Raw genomic sequence first — 26070 nt, forward strand, 5'->3', positions numbered from 1 at the left:
GTTTGATTAATCGGTGAAAACTTTTAAAATGAAGCTTCTCTCCCTTTCCTTTTCAGCTTTAGGAGTCATAATCATGCTATCATCTGTTTTTTGTCTCTTCATCTCTCTAAATCTCACCCCCTTTTATCATTGATTGTGTTTTCTAAAATTGGTTGCAACTGGCTAGTTTTGGGGTGAAATTATATTTTATTGTGAAAGTTGGAATCTTTCATTTGGCTTGTCTGAAAGTAAGAGGTAATGTCTCCATATCCTGTTCTTTTCCACAGCACTAACAGTTACTAAGGATTCAAATTTAGGCATTTTCTACTATCAAATGCACTGTCTTGTCCTCAACTTCTTAATTCTCTTCCCTACCAAAATAGACATAAGGAAATAATGTACCTTAATAAGAAAAGGAGTACTTGGGGCACCTTAGTTTCCACGGTATGCATCCGAGGAAGTGAGCTGTAGCTCACGAAAGCTCATGCTCAAATAAATTGGTTAGTCTCTAAGGTGCCACAAGTACTCCTTTTCTTTTTGCGACTACAGACTAACACGGCTGTTACTCTGAAATGTACCTTAATGGTTCTCTGCCTTGGCTCTGACTGGTTCTCCTGAAACTTGATCTTTGTTCTGAGGTGCAGTGGAAATGCTGACATGAGTTATCAGCTTCTTGTTATGTTAGTGCTCTTTTATGGACTGGTTTACCTTTTGGACGCAAGTGCTTATCTTGCATATAAGCTGTGTGTGTGGACTCTCACAATCACTTGTACCAATCTGTATATCATATACGTTAGGTGACTGGTCACTGAAAAGTGTTAGCTTGGATTTGCATTTCCAACATTTTATAGTTAAATGCTTTCACTGGCATAGCTGTCTGGGAGAGTTCACAATTCCATTAGCCATAGCAGAAATAATGCACCAAATTCTTTTCCACCTGCAATAACTTCCCATCTTTTTCCTTTTTGATTTGTTTATGTTCTTCTTGACATAATGGGCAGTTATCCGCTTACATCTCTACTTTCAATCACTATATAAGACTTGGCTATGATCTTTGAATGGTGCATCTTGGGAGAGGGCCCTGCTTCACAGCTCTCACTCATCCTTGTATTCAGGAACTAAACAGCTCTAACTCCCTTGAGAGCTGCACTGTAATACTCTGGGAGGAGTTGTAGTTCAGATTCAGAATACTTTATTGGCATGACAAGCTATTCCGATGTTTCTAAAGGGAAGGAAAGGACAGGACCATCAGGTCTGTACTCCCATCTCCTACTCACACCGGGAGTGAGGGACATGAGTCAATTTGCAGTGCTTCCTATAGCTCCACTGAGATACTTGAGTGCTGGGGCAGATGCTCCAAAACATTCAGTATTGCAGCCTCTCAACGGGGAGCTTTGCAGATAATTTATTGATAAAATGGCAATGATAAACCTGCAGAGAGGGATTCTATTAGGAGTGCTGAGACCACTGTTCAAAGGTACTGATTCTGGGGTATATTCTTGAGGACAACTGCATTTATTGGCCTGATCCGCTACACTGATTGTAGTTATTTCACTGGAGAGTTGCTCAAGTTCTCAGGAAACTACAGTATAAGAAACTCAGCTTTCATGTGTCTTCCGTCCCCACTGGTTGTCTCTACTAGGTTCAGAATTGCAGAAAACTGGCCCATATGTAATTATTCCTCATGTCAAGTAGAGAGATTTGAATCTGCTACGGGAAAGAAAAGGATTGTTTACTTATTTAAATTTCATAATTTTGGAAACATACATGGACCTCAAAGACTTATCGCAATAAGAAGCATCTGCCTGTGTTTATGGCTCATTTGGAGCCATTCAAGGTCTTCTGCTAATGCAAAATACAGAATGGCTGCATGGAACCATTTTCTTGAATCTGAAACACTTGAAATTAGAGATTCTGTGTGGTCCCACAGAGCAGAGTATCAGGTAGTGGGTAATGCAAGAGTAAGGTACTTTACTCTGAGTGCTTATGTGGCTTCAGTATCTGGAAACCCAAGGGGACAAGTAAAGCAGGTATGTCAAATAAAGGCTCTTCAGGAGTAAACTGTCTCCTGATTGCTTGTTTGTGTAAAAGTGCAGGTGCTTAAAAATAGTTTGCCTCAGCCTTTCTTTACTGCAGGGTGTTTACACAGAATAGGACCATTAACCTTGTGTAAATCCTGTTTCAGTGGAAAGGTTGCTGAATGAAGCTTGGGTTAGGTGCATATTAACTAACGAAGAAGGGATCAAAGGGGAGTATTGCCCTTGGTCATGATGGGTATTTAAATTGTGTAAGGCCTAGAGAGGGATGTAATTTGACTGCAGAAAAATGGATTTCATAAAACTTGATTGATCTCAAATGAGAGACAATGGGAGGGGAGAGTTTAACAGTCTCCCCTATTAATAACTATGACTAACTGAGAATGACCATGTTCCTGTCTCACTCTTTGTAATTTTACTTGCAGGTGAAAGTTTCATTTGATCTAAGCAACATTCAGATCAAATACATGGATGACGATAATGATGAGGTACTTATGTTAGTGATTCCTGTTGTGTCCCCGTCCCCCCAATCCATCTCTCCCCTCCCCCCCGGAAACATTAGTGTGAGGCCAGTAAGTTGATGGTTTGTAGCTGCTAGACAGGTCAGAGTTAATTCCTTTTGGAACTCTGCAGCTCCACATGGAGGATTCACTTTGCTGGTTTCCCCTCTTGTAAAATGAGATGTTCCTGTTTAAAAAAAAAAAAAAAATGGAAAAATGCAGTCCTGCTGCCATCTCCCATGGCCTAGTGAAAACCTATAGTAGTTCCATGCTGTTATGTGGGAGGGATGTTCCTGTTCCTGGAGACTCACAGGGTTGTAGCTACTTGTGTTGTCAGCCACTGCAAAGCCCTAGCTCCTTAGTCCATGCCCTTTCTCATGGAAAATTTAGGCTTATTTCTATGACGTGAAGCATTCAAATTCTTTGCATGTCTTATTCAAACTCCATGATCTCTGTGAAGTGATGCTTCCCTTCTGAGTGAGTAAATTGCCTATTTGTAATTATTGTTTTTGGGTAACTAGCTGCATAGCATAACCTGACCCACTCACTGCCTCTCAATATATAGTTAGAGATCACAGTAAAACTCTCAGAAAGCTCCTGAACACTACCCCTGTTGGATAGCTCACAGCTGCTCTTGTATGCTGGGAGAAAAGCAAACACTTCTGGAAGCTTTGAGGAAAGCCCTTTTTGGTACTTTAACAAACAGATCAGTATTGTGTTGTCTCCAGAAAAAGATTACAGGAATGGAGTCTCCCTTTATCATTTAAGGCACACCTATGAAGACTAGGTGCTCTCTTGTTAAACTTCATTCCAAAATGCTAACTGATGACTCATTGCCCAGGATCTTCAGAATCAACAGTCTGTAGTGATGAAATAGGATCTATTTTATGCAACGGATTAATAACTTTTCTGTGCACACTTACTAATCGGGCAAACTGTAGGAGATGGGGCTGGCTTGTGTCTAATTCAGTTGAGCATTACACCGTGAAAGGTAATAGGTTTCTGTCAATGGCCCAAAGACACGGATGGAATCTTCTCCAACTTGCTTCTCGTAGACAGGATTGTGTTTGTGTTCTAGTAGTGCCTCGAGGCCTCAGCTGGGGATTGGTATACAAATCTAGTAGAAAGACCCAAAGAGCATACAATCTATGTTAATAACAAGATGCAGCTGGATGAAATAACACCTGGGTGGAGATTGAGAATGAGGTAACAGAAGTAAGACCGTGTTTCTGAAATTCTGAATAAGAGAATTTTATTTGAAAATAAATTTTCAAATGTAGTTGTTGGAACATATGGGGAGTAATAATAGGAAATATTAATGACATGATGGCTTTTGCTCACTATTATTTCTCTTCACAGGTCTCTATCAATAGCGAAGGTAAGGTATTACTTTGCTTTTCATACTTGGTTTATTATTTTTAGTAAAGTAATAGCTCTGCTTAAGTTTCTGGGGAAATGTGGTACTGCTAGGCCGTGCCAATTCAGGGCATCTCAGTGGTGAAGAGGGAGGGTCTGGGCTTCTGAAAATCTATAGCACTGCTAGTCTTAAGACTCCCCTTTTAACCATCCTTCTGGTGTCTCCCTGACTTATTAACTTTGCTGGAAGCTATGTAGAGAGATGGTTTTTAAATTGTTAAAAGGCTTGTGGAGTGTTGGCTAGTTCTGTTGCTCTCATGGAATTGTCCTGCTTTTGTTCTGTGTGAGTGGCATCTGATCATTCCTCCCCCTAAAGTTCCCTGGATGGGGAATCCATGCTTGGGTGCTGGTTGCTGGCTTTATCATGTTCCTTGCTCAAGCTCTTCACAAATGAAGGGCTGTTTGGTCCATCAAGGCTGCTGATGTCATGAATTTCTACCTGGGTAGGTCCTGACGCTCAGGTCTTCTGCGGAGTTCTAAGGGTTTTTTGGTGATCCATTGGCTGGTTGTATGGGAATTATGAGAAATGAGTAGAAATGAAGGGAGAAATTTTACATTGCCAGATTGCAGATGCATATACCGTCTTTTGTGCTACTTTGTAAATTGCAGAAGGCCCTTTAAATGCTATCGTGTCCCTGAGGAAGAGCAACCACTTCCTGACACAGGAACCCAAATAGCACATGCTAAATGCCCCATGTTATGTCTAGGACATGGAAGTATTCACGCATTTCTTCTTTTTTCTTTTAGAGGAATATGAAGAAGCTCTGAAGGTAACTGGTCCCTGTAACGTTTTCTGATATCTTAAAAAATCTCTATATTTGAAATCCACATAGTGCTGGATTTTTCTCAGGCTATCTGGCATGTGGGGAATCAGAACAACCTGGTTGTAAAGTTTTCTAGTTTTAGATGCTAGTTTGAAGACTTTATTAGAATAGTTCTTCCAGGCCAAAATATTGTTACACTGACTTCCCAAATGTTTCCCGTCTTAAAAAACAAAACAATATTCAGAGAATGCAAAAGAGACTCCGACGCATGGTCTTCCAGGCTCTTAAAGGCCTTACCACATACAAGCTCCAGTCCTGCATTCCTGAGTAATGTAAACTACAGTGGTGATGAGCTCAGCTGCTGAATCTAAGGTTAATTTGTCAGAGCAGCTGTAAACAGTAAACCACTTGCTGTGTAACTAGCACAAGAAAAATCCTTTCATCACTTGGTTCAATTTTGAATTTCTGTTCTGGAAATAATGTTTAAATATTCAAGAACAAAAGAACTGTGAAGTAATCTCCTGACTGCTCCAGGGCTAAAGTTCTTCCTAGTCATCCTGTTTATCAGGTCAGATAAACTGCTCTGTTGTGGATTTAGCAAAACCTACAGAAGCTCTGTCTGCTTTCCGTTCCATTTATATTATGACTTTCTAATTATTTTATTTGGTAATAGAGACCAGCTGACTGTAGTCTGGCATGTCACTTGCTTTTTTGGCTTTTCTGTCATACCATTGTAGTATGTTTCTGTAGGAAAACTTGCTTGTTGCTTGTGAAATGGCAAGAATGGAAAGTGTATGTGTCACGCACTGTTCACTTAGATTGCAGTTACACAAGGAAATCAGCTCCAAATGAAAGTGTATCAAGTAAACTCCCTTCCAAGTGAAACTTCGCATTCCTGTTCCACGCAAGTCTGTGAAAAAGCTGGGTTAGAAAAACTATCCATTCCCAAAGATGGAAAGAGACCTCTCTCACACTATTCCATGCTTGCTCAGGCCTTAGGGCAGGACTTAAAGGCTGAAAGGGAAACCACAGCACAGGTAGGATACAAAGCTGTATTGTTCAAAACAAATGATTTTGAAATGTTTCACTTGATAGCCTATTATTGCAGGCTGGTAGTCATCTACCTGTACATGAGATGGAGGCTTGAGTCAAAATTTTGCCCCTCAGTCACACTTGTTCAAACCCACTGAAATCAGTAAAGTTGATTGGATGCAACTGAGGAGGGATTTTTTTTTTGGTCCGATATTAGGATGAAGGAATCCTTAATGTCGAGGACGGGGTCTTAAACATTAGAAGAGGTGCGATTGTTAGATTCCTAAAGCCTTGATTCCCTCTGTAATTCTCAGCTACAAACTAGCGGCTCTCAAGTAATTTTCTCTAGCTTTCAGTGTGTAATTTTGCAGCTAATGCTAATAATGGAGGAAGCTTTCAGTAAACTTTTATCAGAGGGGTAGCCGTGTTAGTCTGGATCTGTAAAAGCGCCAAAGAGTCCTGTGGCACCTTATAGACTAACCGACTTATTGGAGCATTGGTATTCACCCACGAAAGCTTATGCTCCAATACGTCGGTTAGTCTATAAGGTGCCACAGGACTCTTTGCCAGTAAACTTCTAGTGTATGCAGACAGTGGCTTGCTTACGAGGCTTCCAGTGGTCTTCTAGGAGACTGAGCCCTGGTCTACACTAGGACTTTAGGTCAAATTTAGCAGCGTTAAATCGATGTAAACCTACACCCGTCCACACGATGAAGCCCTTTATTTCGACTTAAAGGGCTCTTAAAATCGATTTCCTTACTCCACCCCTGACAAGTGGATAAGCGCTTAAATTGGCCTTGCCGGGTCGAATTTGGGGTACTGTGGGCACAATTCGACGGTATTGGCCTCTGGGAGCTATCCCAGAGTGCTCCATTGTGACTGCTCTGGACAGCACTCTCAACTCAGATGCACAATTGTCTGCCGTTGCTCTGACACAGGGAGGGGCGACTGACGACATGGCTTACAGGGTTGGCTTACAGGGAGTTAAAATCAACAAAGGGGGTGGCTTTACATCAAGGAGTATTTCAGGCAGGGCTTCACGGAGGGTTCCAATAAGAAATAGTGCACCTAAGTTATTGTTCCTATTGGAACAAGCAGGTTGGTCTGGCCTCTGATACATGGCTAGATTTACCTCGCTGCACCTTCTCTGTGAGTGACTGCAGTGTGACCTAGAGGAATGAGCCCCCTAGGCGGGGGGGAGGGGGGGGGTTTGCAAATGAGTACAAAACAAATCTGGTCTATTTCTTGTTTTGATACACTCCATCTATCTCTTACATCTTTGGCAGCAGACAGTGCAGAAGGACTGCATGCCATCCACATCTCATGGCTGCTCGGCAGAAGATGGTACAATAGGACTGCTAGCCATCCTCATCTCTTGCCTGCCTGGCAGAAGATGGTACAAGAGGACTGCTAGCAATCCGTATTGCCTGCCTGCTCACCATGAGATGGTTCAATAGGACTGACTGCAGGACTAAAGAGAATGAACTGATCAAGTCACTCCAAATTTAGTCCCTGCGCCCATGTCTGCCCAGGTACTCCTGATCGACCTCACAGAGGCGACCAGGAGCACCTCGGACATGACGATGATGACTACCAGTCCTACTGTACCGTCTGCTGGCATAAGGCAATGGGTTGCTGCTGCTGTGTAGCAATGCAGTACCACGTCTGCCAGCACCCAGGAGACATATGGTGACGGTGAGCTGAGCGGGCTCCATGCTTGCCGTGGTATGGCTTCTGCACGGGTAACCCAGGAAGAAAGGCGCAAAACGATTGTCTGCCCTTTCTTGCACGGAGGGAGGGAAGGGGGACCTGACAACATGTACCCAGAACCACCCGCGACAATGTTTTAGCCCCATCAGGCATTGGGATCTCAACCCAGAATTTCAATGGACAGCGGAGACTGCGGGAACTGTGGGATAGCTACCCACAGTGCAACACTCCAGAAGTCGACGCTTGCCTCGGTACTGTTGAAGCACTCCGAGTTAATGCACTTAATGCACTTAGAGCATTTACTGTGGGGACTCACACACTCGAATACATAAAACCGACTTCTATAAATTCGACCTAATTTCGTAGTGTAGACATACCATAAACAGAGTTTCAGGGTGAAAGGTGTTTGAGGGGAATATGTTCTGAACTCTCCTGGCTGTTCATGGGGCTGGGGGGGAAGGGGAAAGGAATGTATTTGGAGTTGGGGTTTTTGCTGCTTAATCCCAAATTGATAGGAGATACATACAAGGAAATTATGTATTTAAGGTTTGCAATTTATTTTTGGCTCTACAGCAAAAGGTAAATCGCAACGAAGCTGAAGGAACCAATGAAAAGCCTCCAGAGTGGTTTACTAGCTACTTGGAATCAGTAAGTGTTTCCCTGGATCTTTGTCCTCTCAAAGGTTTATGTGAGACACTGTGGGGGATGCGGGGAGGATTTTGTTTCTTACAAGTATAGGTCTGGTTAATCTGGTTTCCTTAAAGCAGATGGCACTTGGCTTCTAAATATCAAGAAACCACTACAATTCTGTAATGTAGCTGTTGCCTAAGATATGGTCCACGCTGAAAGTTACAACTGCTCTATCCCTTGTCAAAGCTGGATTGTTCCTTGTTGAACATTTACAAATGTTTTCCAATCTGATTTTAAATAATCTTAGCTTTGACAAGGGTTGGAGTAGTTTAGGGATTCTCACTTTCCATTGGGAGACTGCCACAGTAGAATCCATGTTGCATTCCACACAGCCCTTAGGATCTCATGCTAGTCATTGTCCGGAAGAACTTGCATATAATATGGTGTCACTCTTAGAATGTCCTGTTTGACCAGTTCAACAGGTGTATCCCTCAGGGCTTCTTAAGACTTTGAACCACAACATAAACAGAACAATTAAGAGAGGCTAGGCCACTAAAGGTAACGCTTCCTAGGAGACCAGTGAGTAGAACATATAGACTGTTAACATGGATATTAATGTTGTTGTCGATCAGCTCCTTAATACACAAGCTCACAGGAGAGATAACTAGCCAGGAATAATCAGCTACTTCCTTCCTGAACTAATCCAAGTAATAATGATCCCTGTAATAATAGCACCACAAACTAAGCAGCCGCTTATTTATGAGGTAAGTAAAGATTCAGACTTTTAGGGATCTTCTAAAAATGAAGGCTGAAGACCTGCTTGCTGTCTGGGAAGATCCATGCAAACCCTGAGTTTAAGGGAAAATTCTAGACTTACCTAACTCCCAGAGTTACCTGACCTGCCTAGGAAGCTGTGCCATAGAGTCAGTATTTAGAATCTTCTGTTAGCTTTTCTGCTACAAACTTGATTCGTTAAAATAAGTGGTTTGGTATTTTGTAAAAAGCCAACTGGCTCTCTGAGGATGATACTCCACTGATTTCAGCCTGGAAGATGCCAAGAGAGGAAAAGGAATTAACAATGAACTTTTTGTCTTAAAAATTGGGGATATTGGGACTATGTGGACCAAAACCTAAAGTTGTCCAGGCAGGTGCCATTGGTGACCACCTTCTTTTCCTCAGTTTAGGGAACGAGTAGTTAAAGAAACTGTTGAGAAACTTGAGCAAAAACTAAGTGAGACGCTCATCCTTCATCATCGGCCCCCAGACTCATCCAGCAGCTCCACCGTAACACCACATCCCGCTCCAGAGACCCAGTCGACACAAGGCAGCCAGTGTGACTGGCTAATCTCCTGCAGCAACTGCCACACCCGGATTGTGGGGATCCGCTACCAGTGCAGGTACAGTCTGATGGCATCTGCTTGTTCAGAAGAGTGACACATCCATGTTGCATGCCTGTGCTTTATAGGATGAGAAATTGTTGGAACTTGGAAAAACCTCAAAAGTTTGAATCCACAAGGTGTGATCCTGGTCTCAGATGCCCCGTGTCCATTGCTGCATGTCTTGCATAATCAGCAACTGTTCCAGTACATGTGCTTTTGGTGATCTGGCAACTTTCCCAGTGGCATACGGGCCTAGATCGGAGATCATGAGGTCTTTCGTACATCGTTCTCTTGTGGGCCGTGATTGGTTACTCGGCTGGTGCACCTTTTTTTTTCTCCTCTTCTTTTCCATCGCCACATGAGAATTCCAAGCCCTGAACCCTGCATTACAAATACATTTATAAGGATCATACTGATGGGTATCTAAGTGCTGTGCGATAACACACATCCCATAAAAAGGGGCAGCTGCCCTTTGAGTTCCTGTACAAATAAATACTTGGTTCTTTTATGGCCTAAATAGCAACTGTAGCAATTGACATAGTTCAATCTGATGTATATTTCCTCTGTCACTCAGAGCATACAGATTGAGATACTTCCACTGATTTCATTTCATCAGTACATCTGCTTTACAGCCCTGGGAGGCTGCTAAGAGCTCTGGTGTCCTGTCCCCTACACTGTATCATCCACTGTACTGCAGTATATTTTACAGAGAATTTTGCTTAGTCTTTCTTACCCTCTGTCGCAAAACAATCTGCAGTCAGTCACTCATAAGTTGAGTAAGGCATGTCTTAAGATGTGACACTAAAGAGGAAATGACTCAATGTCTTGGATGGGGTTGGCTTGGAAAGAATGTTCCCGATAGAGGTGGCTGCACAAATGATGGATCCGACCCCTGCTCCACACAAGTAGTCTTGCCTAATATGCAGAGGTTCTGATACAGTGATTTGCTGCTTTAGGGAGATGGGGGTGTTGCCCGTATGAGGGTGCGCGCGCGCGCACACACCCCACTCCTTTATTTACTTTTAAGTAACCTGCTTGCCTTTACTTCCTTTGCAGTGTGTGCCCAGCCTACAGTATCTGTGAATCGTGTGAGGCGGGGACGTATGCACATGATCCTAATCATGTCTTGTTGAAGTTGCGGAGACCTGTTCTATGTGTCTCTGAGACCTACAGCGTTGGGCAGTTCTCCCCTCGTCTCCCTGCTACTCTGGAGCAAGTTAGGTAAATGCATAGCTGCCTCAGTTACACGGCAATGTTCTTCTGGTCTGCAGGAGGCAGTTTGAAAACGCCTATATTTGCAGTTTTGTTTAGGTTTTTATGACTTCAGATATAGAAGAAAGCAAGAAGTGGAAACTGGCATATGCATCATTTCCAGAATATGGAGTAGATGACTAAGCAGAGTAGCATATGTCTGTGCCACATTAAATCCAAGACTGTCCTAGACTCTTCAGCAAGAAGGCGGAAGAGATAGTTAGTTAGGCAGAGGTTTTTTTCTCCTTTCTTGTCTCATAGCTGGGTTCTACAGCACCTAACGAGTTCAGTACGTCCCTGTGATGCCACATACGTTAATGTGACTTCCATGAGTTAGCTCTTCCATCAGTGCCACATTGAATATCTTCACCAGCTACTCTTCAGGATTTGTTGCAGATTTCCATTCTTTGGGAAATGTGCCCTTCAGAAGATGTCACTGGGATATTGCTCGTAGAAGCCTGAGGCTTTTCATTTAGTGTTCCATGAAACATTCCTGGCAGAACTAGAATTTGTGTTGTTGATGGAAGCTGAACTCCAGTTCGGTAGCTAAGTGTATGTTGTACAGAGCTGGATGTCTTTATTCACAGGCTCCAGAAACAGATGGACAAAAGATTTTTGAAGGCAGAAAAGCAAAGATTACGAGCGGAGAAGAAACAGCGCAAGGCTGAAGTCCGAGAGCTTAAAAAGCAGCTCAAGCTGCACAGGAAGATTCACCTGTGGAACTCTGTCCATGCGCTGGAGATCACCGGCTCACCCACTATCAAACCAGAGAGCCTGCAACCCAGTGCCATCATGTAAGGAATGCTGGGAGCCAGAGCAGTGCTTCGTGCATAGCTGTGTTATTTCTTGATCCTGTGATGCGACGAGGTTAAAATGTCATCTAGAATTTTATGAAATAATGAAAGGCTAAATCCTGGAGACTCTCACCGATGGCAGAGAGATTCCATGAGAGCTTTGCCCTAGTGAGGACTGCAAAGTTTGATGCTGTTTGTTAAAATCCTATCCCTTACCAAAAATCTGAAAACAGGTGTATATGGAGCATAAGATGGGCATCTTGTGTGCGTTGGGAGAGCATGAGGGGTGTAAATTTGAGGTGGAATGACAAGGAGGGAGGGCAACATAAATTGAAGTTGACTTGGTGCCTCATTTGAACAGACTGCATTTTTTATTGTCTTCCTGACGGGCTCCTTTTGGAATCTAGTCTGTGCTCCATGTGCACAGGTTTTGCACAAGACCATGCTGAGGTAAGAGTGGAGGCTATAGCACCCTGTTGTCTCATTAGATGGGGGTCTTCCAAGTGGAGAAGTCTGCTTGAGTTTTTCAATCATTCTACTTTATGCATGTACAGATTTAAAACATGTAATATCTCTGGTTTCTCATTCCTTTAAAATCATTGGAGTGTATATTTTCCCTTTATACATGTCTGAATCCAATTAACATTAGTTGGAGCTACTTTAAACTCTCCATGAGTATAGTAGATCCAGTTGTTACCTATTTACTAAATAGGAAATATTTCCACTTCTTTTAAAGGACACTAATTTGAAATGTAGTGCAGGACCTGTGTTTAAATTGACATGTCCCTAAGCCTTCTGTCAAGTTTTTTTGTGGGTTGGTCGGGGGGAACATTTAAACCCATCTATTGCAGAGAATCCTTACAGGGGAAATGATGAGGCTGACCAGATACTAGTGTTCTGATTCAACAGAGCATTTCAGTATGCATTTTAAATGTTTTGCTGATTCTAGGCCAAAGAACTGTCAAATGAAAGTAAACCAGCTCGGAACAAATTATTTCATTTATATTAATCTTTATACTAGGGGGAATTTTCAGAAAAATGTTTTATTTTGACCCCTATAAGCAAAGGAAGACGAACTGCTTAAATGGTGGGATTTTAGAACATAAGTGGAAGATATTTATTTAAAATGCTAGGGCTTTGGATCTGCCTTCCACAGGCTGAGGAGAAGAATGACAGCTGAAATAGGTCAGTCTGGTTGATTCAATCAGTTTCAGAGTGGCTTCTGTGCTTTGCTCTGTACTCAGGAGTCCTATCCTGCCCTGCTCAACAGTTGTCCCTACACTGAGCGCAGCATTCGTGGATGAGAATTTGCCTGACGGGACTCATATACAACCAGGGACAAAGTTTATCAAGCACTGGCGAATGAAGAACACTGGCAATGTGGAGTGGAACTCAGACACCAAGGTGCCCCCCTGTTTTGCTATTGCTGTGTTTACACTTGTAAATCACTTGAGTAAGTTGCAGGAGGTAATGTTTGTATGTGTTGGCTATGGACGGGGATTTTGATTTTGACTGCAGCCAAAGCAACACCTGCCTCAGGTTCTGGCTAGTCTGCTCATAGAAGAGTACACTTCTTGCACTCCTCAGAATAGATGGCAGAGGACTGAAGAAAAGGGGTTAATGACCGCCATAACTTTGGGAAACTATATTGAATTAGTGAGTTGTCAGGGGGGAGGGGCCCCACAGCATGGTGGTTCTGTCATCGGCTTTTGCTTCTATCACACATACAAACATCTGACCACAGCACCACAGCCTTTTCCTTTCATTAGTCTAGACCAAAATTAAAACTGAAACATCAATATTTTATCAACCTGTGCCAGACTGTGACTTACTTAGAAAGCCTGAAGCGTTCGTTAGAAGGGTCCTCCGCTGAAAGAGCAGAGCTGGTGAGTGTGGGGGAGGTTAGGCTGCCAATAAACTAGTTGGTTTTGTTTTTTTATCCTTCAGCTGAAATTCATGTGGGGAAACCTGACCCTGGGGTCTTCTGAAAAAAAGGACGTGTTGGTGCCATCCCTGCCAGCGGGGCAAGTGGGGATTGTCTCTGTCGAGTTTATTGCTCCTCCTCTAGAAGGGACCTATGCTTCTCATTGGCGGCTGTCACACAAGGGAGAGCAGTTTGGGCCCAGAGTTTGGTGCAGCATTGTTGTGGATCCCTCCCCAGTCACTGCCTGTCTGGAGAGAAATCAGAAGACCTGTAGTTCCAGTCTAAAGGATAACGCTTCATGTAGAAATGAGGCAAGTATCCCAAACTGATATGATGATGGGCTCTACCTATGGAAGAGAAAATAGTGTCTGTCTCTATTTGGTGTAATGGTGTAGTTGCTTCCGTCCTCCCGCAGTGTTGATCTAGTGTTGGGGATTGTTTCAGTTGTTTCCCATTGTTTAAAAAAGGTGGCCTAACTTTGTTGCTGTAGTTGCTAACATATTACCTGTTGCTTTGCCGAACCTGGAATTACTTGTTGCGGTGTATTGCAGGTGCTTTTTTTTTTGGCTTTTGTTGTAACTGAAACCTTGCAAGACCCCACTCTTATGAGATTTGCACCTGTCCGTAAGGCTCCAAAGTAGGTGGAATGAGGCTTTTTTCATATTCATACTGTCATTCTACATAATATTCTGGCTTCGTATTTTATATAACTATTTTTGAGCCTCCTGCAACATCAGAGGGTGTTAATTTAAGGTGCCTCTGGGATGTCTCTCCTCCCCACCCTTGGTTTTCTGCAGGCAGTTTCTTCAAAATTAGAAGTAGAAGGCCAGCAGGCTGGTGAGGAGATGGAGCAGACAGACTTGCCAGTGCCAGCCATCCCTCTGAAGATTAAAAATATCCCCAGTGAGAGAGAGTTTTACATCCCATCAGTTGATCTCCTTACTGCACAGGTAAAATACTAAATTAAAAGCAGAAGAAAAGATTTTTTGTGCCCTGGTTTTAGTAAAGTGCATAGAGATTCACAGGGGTTAGTTGCCTCTGTCTTGAACTGTCAGCTGTTTTGGGTTCAAGAAAATACAGGCCAAAGCTTTTCTGATTCAGTAAAACTACTATTTCCCTGGAGCAACCAGTAGTGGGAACTTGTTGCCACTACAATAGGAATGCCACCTATCTTGTTATCCCAGTAGAACCTATTCCACACTGAGTTATATGGGCACCTCCTTTGCCCCTAATAAAGGGCATTTGTATGTGCTTTGCTCCCACTGTATAGCCTCCCTCTTTCTGGTAATTCACTGATTTTAAAAACACAACTATTCTTCTGCATTGGACATAGGAGTCCTACTAGAGAGCTGCAGCCTGCCTGAAATTCTGAGGCCACTGGAGAAGTGGAATAGATTTATTTATAATAAATGTGGTGCTGGTAGGTTCTGTGTGGGGGTGCAGTGCAGGGCACACTAATGGAAATTATCTGGGGTTTTCTCCTGTAGGATTTGCTGTCCTTCGAGCTGCTGGACATTAACATTGTGCAGGAACTGGAGCGAGTGCCACACAACACTCCTGTTGGTAAGGAACTTCTTAAATTCTGGTGCACAGCATCTCCCATTCCAGGAGACATAGAATAGAGGAGTATGACTGTGGTCACGCAGACAGCCGATTCTTCCTTTGGGTCTCCATGGACTGAGATGCTGGAGAAGCGATTTGGCACTCTGCATGTGAGACTTTGCCTCTTGAGGCAGAGGTAGAGTAATGAGCTCTTCTCTGCACTTAGCTCAGAATTCCCCTTGCTCTGGCCCAGCGGAATCTTGAGGGTCTCTTGTGCTTTCATTTTTGACTCCCTTTCTCACTCGCATCACCATTAACAAGGTGATGGACCTCAAGGGAGGCTGCTCTTCTGTCCACCCAACCAGCCAGTGTCAGTGGAGCATCATAGATCAGCCTGTTTGAGGTGCTTGTTCAGATGCTCAGTCTCCATCAACCTTGGAGCAAGTAACCTGAGGGGGGTGCTAAACCTAAAAATGGCTAATTGCTTGAAAGGTTGCCTTTTGTTTAGCAGTAATGCATATTACAGTTACCTGTAATGCAAATAAATCTTTTTTACCTTTATTTTCCAGACATGACTCCATGCATGTCTCCTCTGCCACATGATAGCCCTCTGATAGAGAAGCCTGGCTTGGGTCAGATAGAGGAGGAAAATGAGGGGAGTGGATTTAAACCAGTACCTGGTAAGTGGTCACCCTTGGAGTCCCCAGGAACATTTCCCGTTTTCTCTAGATTGCTAGCAGTTTAAGGTCTGTAAGTGGGAACCACCTACCTGCTGCCACCACCAAATTTGTTGCAACCTCTTTGTTGCCTTAAATTGCCGCTGTGGCCTGAAATGCAGCGAAAATGGTGCCGCCTTACTCCGCATTTCTGCTCATTGAGTCTAAGGGCTTGTCTACACGACCCACCCGATTTATCGTGTCTATCGACTGCTGAGCACTCTCCCGTCAACTCTGGTACTCCACCAGAATGAGGAGCGCAAGCGGATTCGACGGGAGAGCATCAGCTGTCGACTTACCGCAGTGAAGACATCACAGGAAGTAGATCTAAGTACGTCAACTTCAGCTACGCTATTCACATAGCTGAAGTTGAGTCTTAAATTGACCCTGCGTGGTAGTGTAGACAAGCTCTCAGTCCAAACTACTTTAGCGTCTTAAATGTTTGCTCCTTTTAACCCTTTCTATGGAGGAGCAAATGAGAATGCCTGGCTCATAATCTACCATTGGCTGATCCACTCTGATTGCGGGATTCACGTGGATTTTAGATCCTGTGAGAAACAGCAGTTAGAAAATCTCCAGAACTCAGAACCTCTCCCCCTTGCAGTTGTGCTTTGAGTTATGCTCAGAAAACTGCAGTCTCTCTGGTCCATGCGTTTCTCAAGATTCTACTCACTTATATTTAACTTTAAAGGAAGTGAACTCTGGAATGCATCTGTTTCAAAGAAGTAATAACATTTGAAAACCTAGAGGTTTACTTGTGCTAGCCTCTGCCCTGGTCAGGCTGCCTTTCACATAGTCCATGTGATACGTTCCTCTAAAATAAGCTGGGGTACTTCACTTGCAAAGTGGTAATTGAAGCCTGCTGTCCTGTAGATGCTCACATGGTGACAATGAAGGCTGAACATCCAGTGAACTTGGAAGAAGGGGAAGAAGACATGAGTGGGACTCAGTTTGTATGTGAAACAGTCATACGCTCACTCACCCTGGATGCTGCACCTGACCACAAACCCCCTCAAAGGAAGAAATCACTGCAGAGTGAGTGCTCCCCTCAGCTGAGTTCTGTCGCTTTATTTAATTTTGTGCAGCTGAACCTTGGTAATAAATTGCCTCATCCTGAAGGTGGGTACAGCATTTTAACTGTTCTTCCTGTTTCTTCTGTTAGGCTCTCTGCAAACACTACAAGACACCTTCAGTTACAGTGTAAAAAGTGAAGAAGCTATTAGGACAAAAAGTAATTCCACTTCCAAACCCAAGGAAATGGGGTCAAAGAGCCAACAGACAGAGGAAAATAGGTTTGGTAAGTAAAATGGATTCTGAGGCCAGAATGGACCGCTGTAATCATCTAATCTGACCTCCTTCTTAACACAGGATAGGACTTCTCTTAAAATTCCTGTTTTGATTTAGAACTGCCTTTTTAAAAAAAAAAAAAAAAAACCAACCAGTGAGGTCAAATGTGTGTTTGAATGGCTGACTCTAAGGCTGTAATAGATCCCATGTTAAGAATTGTGATAAACTCTGAAATACAATTAGAAGTCTGTGGAAGGGAATCATTGTTGCGTTAGAAGATCGGGGTCTGTACTCTAACCGAGCAGCAGTTGAAACAGTTTTCTCCTGCAAAATGGAATTAAACTACAGGGGGCTAATGAAAACTTGAAAGGGGAATTCTAGTTGGGTAGGTGTCTGTCATAACACTAGGTGAAGGGCCTGGTTTTCAGTCTGTGTCCATGTTAGGCCGTATCTACACTAGCATTTATGTTGGAAAAACTTTTGTCACTCCCGGGGTGTGAAAAAAACATCCCCCTGAGCAACATAAGTTACACTGACAGAAGCACTTGTGTGTACAGCACTATGTCAGCAGGAGATGCTCTCCCACCAACCTAGCTATCACTGCTCATTGAGCTGGTTTTATTATGTCAACAGGAGAGAGCTCTGCTGTCAACAAAACACAGCTATTTCTTCAACAGCCTTTGCCCCTTGAGCTGAGATTTCCAAGCATTTCTTTCAAACTTACTGGTTTAGATAAAGCAAAAACAAATGTATTAATTACAAAAGATAGATTATACGTGATAGCAAACAGATCAAAGCAGATTACCTAATAAACAAAAACACAAACTAAGCTTAACATACTAGATTGGATATGTTTTAGTAGTTTCTCAGCCTGAGTGATGTATAAGCAGGCTTGCAGATTCTTAAAGCACAAGCTGCACTTGCTTTACAGCTTGGAATCCCCAAGTTTTTCATACACAGGCTAGAAATCCCTTTAGCCTGGGTCCAGTACTTCCCCCCCCCCCCCAGTTCAGTCTTTGTTCCTCAGGTGTTTCCAGGTGTCCTCTTGTGTGGGAAGTAAAGAACAAGAGATGTCACTCTGCTTTATATTGCTTTAGCATATGGTAGGAACCCTTTGTTTTAAACTTGGTTCCTAGACCAGTTTGTGGAAAAATACAAACGTCTCAGCATGGAAGTCCAGAGTCATGTGGCCTAGTCACATGGCCTTGCTTACCTTGCTGAGTCATAGGAGCCATTACTTATAGACCGTCTGGAACGTTTGCAGGAAGGTTAAGTTCTTTCAGGGTCCATTGTCTTTGCTGATAGGCCATCAGCACTGTCTGGCTTCTTCATTGTTATACCTGAAAGTCTAGTTGTGGGCGTTACCCAGAGTAAGCACATTTGAAATACAGATACATAGTCAATATTCATAACTTTAGGTACAAAAATGAAACATACATACAAATAGGATAATCATATTAAGCAAGACCCCTCACATGGCCCATCTTGTACAAAATGCACCATAATTATGCCATAATCCTATTATAATAATATCCCTGTGAAGAATATGGGATGGAGTGTCACAGTGCCTTTCTAACTTAAGGTACCCAGGCATAGTGCAGTTCCTCACCCCTCTGCCCTTGTGTGAGCACTGGATAAACAACCTGATATACAGTTGGAATGCCAGGCAGTAGCAAAGACAAAGTGCAACCCCACCAATCTCATGCCAAAGGCCATTTAGACAAGGTCTGCTTCCTAGCCAATCAAAAGCCCATACCATCACTACATGCGCACAGGGAAAAAAACCTGGCCAGCCTTGGCACCAAAGGTCCTGCAGTTGTTTCTGAGCTTGTCGTCTTGTGTTTGTAGGCAAATGGTGCCTTTGTTGCCAAGCTGGTCTTAATGGCAAAATTCTAGTACACCATTCTTTTTCTTCTGTTAGAGAAATTTGCAGGGTCTGATGGAGCAAATCTCAGTGGGGAGCCTAGCGACGCAGAGTATGAACAGGAAGGGGATGTTAAAGATGAAGTTCAAAGCCAAGTGTCCTCTGCTTCTTCAGAGGATTATATCATTATCCTCCCTGAGTGCTTCGATACCAGCCGTCCACTGGGAGAGTCTATGTATAGCTCTGCCCTCTCTCAGCCCAGTTTGGAAAGAGCAATAGACGCTGAAATGGAGATGGTGATCCCAGAAGGAGAGAGCCAGCCTCAGGTCCATAATATCAATGATATCTTAACAACTTCACAGACGTTGGATGCAGTACCATTGACCCCAGAGATCGTCGGCACCCTACCCCAACTGCAAAGGTATGGAGGGTGTGGGTGCTTCTGTGACCAGAACAAAAATGCTAAAGATGGAATTTCTATGTCTGTGGGGCACTGAGCCTGAGCCCTGTGTACAAACTAAAAAAGTTACATTTGTGCTGTTTGAAAAGTATGTGCAAGTATGAATGTCTCAGATCCTGCTGTACCGTTTAAGGCAGCATCTTCTGTGCAGCCTGTACTGACTCCAGAACTGAGGTTTGTGGTTTTTGCTTCTGTATCTTTGTACATGTTTTTATATATAACTTTTTTGCAGGAACCCCTCTTCTCTTCAGAGCCACAGTCTCCAAAAACCAAATTTGCCATTTACAGAGGAAATACCTTCAGCTGTTCCTGATCAAATAAGAGAAGGTACCTGCAGCATATATTATAAATTCTATGGGTGGCTGCTTAGTACCATACACTGTTAGTAGTCCAGGTAGTTAATTGTCACATGTTTATTGGGTTCTGCAGCATATTATTTCTATTAAAGTAGTGTCTAAAATCTGCTAGTTGCCATAGAGGCAAAGGAAGATGCAGTTTCTCCCAACACTCTGTCTTTTATACTATAAATTCTTTGGGGGTGAAGTATTCCAGTATACAGTCAGAATGATTCTTTTATACACAAATGATCCCTTTCTGCTTTTCGATTTATCCCACCAGTAATGGTTTAACTTCTCGTTTGGGTAGAAATGTGCCTGAAGAGAGATTTGGAGATGTGCTAGCTAATCCTGACCACATTTCCTGGCAAAGAGAGATCTTCAGAGGCAGATGTAGCAGAGGTGGGACTCCTAGGCTTGCCACAAAAGGCCCTGTGGAAATCAATCTGTCTCAGTGGTGTTTTCTGAATGCAGAGGGTGCAGGGGAAAAAGGGCGAGGGGGATGAAAGATAAGTACCCCTGCACTTTCCCTCTCTTCTTATCCCATAATCCCCAAACACTGGATAGCTGCAGCAGCACCCAGCTTAGAGTATGGTGAACTGTTGGCCTACAAGCTTGTGATATCTGTGTTAAACTTAGTTTCTTGTGGACTGTAGGAACCTCACTACTCACTTCAGTTCACATGCGCAAACCTCAGCTGTCTACTATGCTTGTTTACTGCACTTGCTCACTTGTTTTGATTTACTTCTAGAGCCCAGATATGAAGACTTTCCTGGACCAGGACCTTCAGGAATTGTAAATAATAATAAATTGAAGTGCCCAGAATACACAAGGTAATTGAAACCAATCATTTATCACTTCAGAATTGATGCATCTTGGCCTCGCATCTCTTTAAACTGAGAAAAGCAGTTAAGGGCATAAGTTCTCTTTGTAGTCTGTGGAGATGGTGGGGAGCCTGTCTTAGCAACATTCAATTCAAGATTTCAGAAATCAATGCCGAATTCAATGGGGCCAGATCTTTAAAAGAGCTCTTCTCTGATTTATGCCCCTAAATGAAGGGACCAAAGTTGATGACCACTTTGAAAGTCTTGCCCTTGACTTGCCTGCTTCTGTTGGAGCTGAGTCCTTCTGAAAATCTGGTTTGTTGCCTCCAGGTCTTTCAGATTCTTGGGTCTTGGGAAAAATTTAAACTAAAGACACAGTGAGAATGCAACCAGCTTATAAAGATGATGTTGGGAGTTGGATGTATAGCATAGTAATCTAAAAAGAAAATGGTCAAGAGACCAGGCAGAATATCTGGTTAAGTTGAGGGGACCAATAGAGACCAGAAATGGTAATGGTAAATCTGGATGTTAGGATTGTTCTGAGAGAGGTATTTGGCAGGCAACACAGTATGCTGCTACATACCCACATACAACCCTGTAGATCTCTGTGGGCAAGCAAATAATAGTTCCACTGTAGAAAGCTGTTAAGTGTGTCTTGAATGCACTCTTTCTATACTTACATAAAACCTGTTGATAAGGTGTCTTAAAAGAAATGGATTGACCTCCACAAATAGCCTCTGAATGATTCCTTTTGATTATACCCCATTTTCTCCAATGAGACTTACATTGCAGTAGGTTCTCTAACAAGGAGATACTGTAAGTGAAATACACTCTTGCCTTTACTGACTTCAGATAACATCACACTTCTCCACAGACACCCCCAAGGAAGCAGCATTGCAGGAGGGCTAGTTAAAGGAGCTTTGTCTGTTGCTGCCTCTGCCTACAAAGCACTGTTTGCTGGACAGTCCATTGCAGAACAGGTATGTATATCTCTCGTTTTCTGATGCACTATGTGGATTTTTTTTAAGAACTTTAACCTTACATTAAAAATATTAATTATGTGTTTGTTACCCTGTATAGGGGTAAAACTCCTGTCCTTTTACTCTTGGAACAGTAAAATATTAAACAGGTTTGGCAGTAACTGTCTGCAGTTGAAACACTAGCACAGCTTCCCTGACTAATTCAGGAAAGCCAAACAACAGATGGTTAACTGGGGGACATTAGTAATCCTAGCAGTTCATACAAAGCAATAACTGGCTTCATACCAAGTAAATCTGAAAAGGGGGCTGAACTGTCAGAGTTGAGCTCTGTATGGTTATCACATTGACTCCAGTGTCTTGAAGGTTATTTTTATTCTGCAGTTTGATTTTAAGATGCAAAAATGAGGGATATACCATTTCCTTTGCTGGGAAAGATTTACAGTTATGTTTTGTTGACTGAGCTGAGGTGAAGTTATTGGAGGGAGTGACTTGTATAAAGTAGTGATGTGATTGGACAGCTGATGTAGTAATATTCCAATGTAACTTTCGGCCAATTGGAAGAAGGAGAATTGTTTCAACCACTCAGCCCTGAAAAATGAGTTGCCCTTCAGTGAACCACCTGTGTCCCATTCAGCCATGATGTCTTTAGAGTGTTTGCAGACCCTTGTTTTATCTAGTGTAATAACAGTCATCTGTTGCTTTGTTGTGTGTGCCTTTTGGGATTGGCTAATCATCTCACCATTATTTCCACCACTAATAAATCTCAGCAGCTGTTTAAGGCTTTGTATATTCCAATATGGCTAGGAACTATTGAGTTACCTCCCTATAATAAGTCTGTTTGCACTGTTTTTCCTGACAGCACGGAACCATAAAAGTTGCAGATGGGAGATGCCTCTTAGGGTATGCCTATACTGCAGTTAGACACCTGCAGGTGGCCTTTACCAGCTGACTCAGGCTCGCAGGCTCCTGGGACTGTTTAATTGCACTGTAAACATTTGGGCTTGGGCTGCAGCCTGAGCTATGGGATCCTCCCACCTCGCAGGGTCCTAGAACCCAGTCTCCAGCCCAAGCCTGAATGTCTACACCACAATTAAACAGCCTGTTAGCCTGAGCCCCGCCACACCGAGTCAGCTGGCACGGGTTAGCCAAGGGTCTTTAACTGCAGTGTAGACATACCCATTGAGGTCTTTTTCATCTCATCCATCTTCTGGCCAGTGAGCATATAACAGTTAGTTATTTTCATGAGTAACTAAAGAACCAAGTTACTCATTAAAATAATGATTTGCTCATGGTCCTAGGATTATTCTGTGTTTTCTCCAGCAAGTAACTTGCATTGATTTCTAAACACATCCTGATATCATATCATTAAAATAAAATAAACCAGGTGTTTCCTGGAAGAGATCACTGATTTTTTTAAATTGTTCTGTAAACTAGAACAGTTGGTGCTTATTGTGAAATCCGTAGCACTGCTTAGTACTAGCCATAGTGCTGGCAGACTCTTCAAGTTCCCCAGGGTGACTTCAGTTCTAACCCTTTCTGATTGCTCCTCATACACACTTTTTTTTATGTAGGGTGATGAAATGTACAACCACATATAAAGGGTGGCTGTACCTGGTCCCTGCCCCAAAGAGCGTAGTTTGAGAGGTGATCCTCCTGTTGCCTGCAGTGGGGTAGGACATGGTAATCTTGATTCATTTGGAACATGAGTCGATACTTAAATCCATCTCTGAAGGGCTAATGCACTAACCAGCTGCACTAGACAGCCCATGCAGACTAATTCTTGGTTGCTAAATGAAACCCTAAAAAGTGAGGTCATTTCAAATATCAGAGACTGTAAACAATTTAGCGGCAAATAAAGCTAAGATTAGCTTTAAAATCTTTTTATAAAGTATTAAGTTTTCTGCTTTGAAATAGAGATGACTATTCAGTCAATTCCGTATTTTGAATTTAAAGGGTTCTCTTTTCTTTAAGCAGCCTACAACTACAGAAGAGCAGACTGCCACTCTCCTAGCCAATCTGTGTGAGATGGGATTCTGTGACAGGCAGTTAAACCTGAGACTGCTGAAGAAACACAACTATAACATAGTGCAAGTAGTTACCGAATTGCTTCAGATCAATAACAATGACTGGTACAGCAGCAGATATTGACTCCTCCTGGTAGCCAAAGCACCCATATTTGACCAGACTGTTATTAAACACCACAGCAGCAGACTACTCCCAGGCTTCCTTCTGTTTTGGGGTTGGGGGATAGAAGCACTTCGTTTCCATTTTTCTTGAACTCTTGATTTGTTCCTTCACTGAAATCTCAAACACGCCACCTGCGACTCAGAATTTTATGAATCAAAGACCAGAATTTTAACTTTGCTTTAGACACTGGATAGATAATTGAACAAGTTTTAAATCTGATTTGATACTAATCTCTTGTATCTGGGAGTTCAGTAGAATTATTTTAAACTTCTCCAACAAAAGTGACAACTTCCTCTTTTACTGTATAGGTTGTTTTTGGGCAGTTGGGATATTTGTTCATGCTGAGGTCAGCAAAACAAAACATTGGGAAGAGGGGCCAGACACTGCTGTTAAATGTAGTCTTACCTAATCTTCAAGATCTGCACACAGCTAGCAGGTTGCCACTTCTACTGAGGGTTTTTTTTTTAAAAATTGACTTTTTTCTAATGCATGATAGAAGTACTAATAGACTAAAAATACAGACTAAGCACTCTTTTTTTAAAAAAAGAAACGGGGTGCTCACATGAGACACCTTTCAAAAAAAACAAACCCATGACTTAAAATTTATTTTAAAATACTGAAAGTATAACCCGTGTTAATTTAAATGTACTTAATGAAGATCAGGAATTTCATTTTTTAATTTCATTGTAGATACAATGAAGCATGAGAAATTGATTCACCAGCAGTTCCTGACCAGTATCTGCAATGGTGAATAGTACAAAGTCACACAGCCTGCATAAAATATTTTCCTAAATTAGAATAGAACTACAGGGAAAAGTCCACCTATGAATTCTTAGGGACCTTTTGCAAAGGATGAAGGTTTGACTGTTACTTTTTCCAAATCACTCCAGTGCAAACCTTCTGTTTTACTGATAAAGAACTGAAGAATATGATAGGTCAGGCCTATATGGGCGTGTGAATTCTAGTTATGTTTGGGAATGTGAGTAGGAGTGAGAAGTAGGATTTGGTTGACTTCTGGTTTAAAAAAAAGCAGTAACTCCAGCAGCATAAACTACCCAGTCTCTTGATGAATCAGGTTATGCTATATACAGTTATATTTTATGGTACAGTGCCATTGCCGTTTTGGCTTATGTGCAGTTTTTGAGAGAGGTGAAAATCTGAGAAAATAATTCCCCTTGAAACCTGTCAGAGCTAGGGTTTGATTCTTGGAAGAGACCAGAAACCATCAGTGTCCACTGCTGTGCAGTAGTGTGCCGGTACTTCGTAACGTAGAACCCAGTCGTTTGGATTTGACAGCAGTGTAGACTACACTCTTATTTTGAATCTGTCATGGTGTAAGTGAATTTTTTTTTGTCCTTGCTACAGCAAAACTCATACCATTGACAGTATCGAAAACACATTATATTCTGATCTCTGCTGCTTCTAATTAAGGTGTTAATATTTTGACAGGATGTGGATAAAGAGTCCAAAGCAGTGTCAGTATTGTGATTGACTATATAATAATCATTAGCCATACAAATATAAATTAGATTCTATTAAATAAAGTATTAGAAGAAAATATGTATCAGATACAATTTTGTTTAAAACCTATTTTTATAGAAGATGCAAGATGATAAATTGTTAAACATTTATTTTGAAATACAGTGAGACTATTTTGCAGTGTTTCTCCCCAGTACATTTCTATCTGCTGTGGACCAATTCTAGATAATTCTTCACTTGATAAAACTACAGTTTAATACTTTTTCCATCACCTACAGTATGTGTGCAAACTCTGGTCTGTAGTATTGTAGCTCAAGCTTACAGAGAATGAAATGGTGAGGATGAAGTTCAGTTGCTGGTAAGCATCTTACTTTGATCTGGATTGTTCAACAAGAATTTTTTTTTTTAAATACATACCTTTATACTAGGGTGGGTGGGGTTTTTTTGTTTGTGTTTTTAAATAAGTTTCCATTTGAGCTACTTTAAGTAGTTGTTAAACACTAAAAGATTTGCAAGTAACACTTTCAAGTTTGCAAGACCTATTCTCTTTAGTTTCCCCCTCCAAAATGCTTGGGTTAGTTTTACTGTTGTAACTCTAAGCCATTCTCCTGTATCCTGATCGTTTTAGATAATGTATGCTTGGACTTAAGATATATTTCTGTTGGCTTTGTATATTTTGTTAATGATGCATGATATAATTTATAATATATTCCATAGTGCAGATAAGGTCTTTGTATATTATTTAGAATAAGCACTTTAAAGTCTTCAAATGTGATGTAAAAAAAAAAAAATTAAAAATCTTTGCCTCGGTCCTTATAATAAAATCCTTAACTATTTGTTCATCAAACTCTTAAAGTGCACTTAGTAGCCTTGCAGTAACACAATGGGAGTGACAAGTACATTTCTGATATTATGAACTAGTAGGATACTTTGGGTGTTTTCCTTTCACGTAACTAGTGATTGACTGTCTCACTATGCAGA

The 26070-nt window shown here is 42.0% G+C and overlaps 1 protein-coding gene across 4 annotated transcripts in view; it reads left to right on the top strand.

Moving 5' to 3' along the window:
• The window catches only part of NBR1 (NBR1 autophagy cargo receptor), a 28726-nt gene extending 2911 nt beyond the window's left edge, over positions 1-25815 (top strand). For 2 of the 4 annotated variants that reach the window (XM_073326075.1, XM_073326072.1), the window contains exons 3-22: positions 2441-2503; positions 3875-3893; positions 4679-4701; positions 5514-5732; positions 8011-8085; positions 9247-9464; positions 10503-10667; positions 11285-11491; positions 12736-12895; positions 13439-13730; positions 14217-14365; positions 14903-14978; positions 15527-15637; positions 16547-16708; positions 16836-16970; positions 18882-19245; positions 19517-19611; positions 20371-20452; positions 21318-21423; positions 23395-25815. In XM_073326075.1, coding sequence (XP_073182176.1) covers positions 2441-2503; positions 3875-3893; positions 4679-4701; positions 5514-5732; positions 8011-8085; positions 9247-9464; positions 10503-10667; positions 11285-11491; positions 12736-12895; positions 13439-13730; positions 14217-14365; positions 14903-14978; positions 15527-15637; positions 16547-16708; positions 16836-16970; positions 18882-19245; positions 19517-19611; positions 20371-20452; positions 21318-21423; positions 23395-23571 — 2898 coding nt within the window. In that variant the 3' untranslated portion in view covers positions 23572-25815. The remainder of the gene's footprint in view (positions 1-2440; positions 2504-3874; positions 3894-4678; positions 4702-5513; positions 5733-8010; positions 8086-9246; positions 9465-10502; positions 10668-11284; positions 11492-12735; positions 12896-13438; positions 13731-14216; positions 14366-14902; positions 14979-15526; positions 15638-16546; positions 16709-16835; positions 16971-18881; positions 19246-19516; positions 19612-20370; positions 20453-21317; positions 21424-23394) is intronic. The other 2 variants (XM_073326074.1, XM_073326076.1) reach the window with 2 other exon arrangements.
• Positions 25816-26070: the final 255 nt, after the last annotated feature.

This window comes from Lepidochelys kempii, chromosome 27 (genome assembly GCF_965140265.1).
Source record: "Lepidochelys kempii isolate rLepKem1 chromosome 27, rLepKem1.hap2, whole genome shotgun sequence".
Classification (NCBI taxonomy): Eukaryota; Metazoa; Chordata; order Testudines; family Cheloniidae; genus Lepidochelys; species Lepidochelys kempii.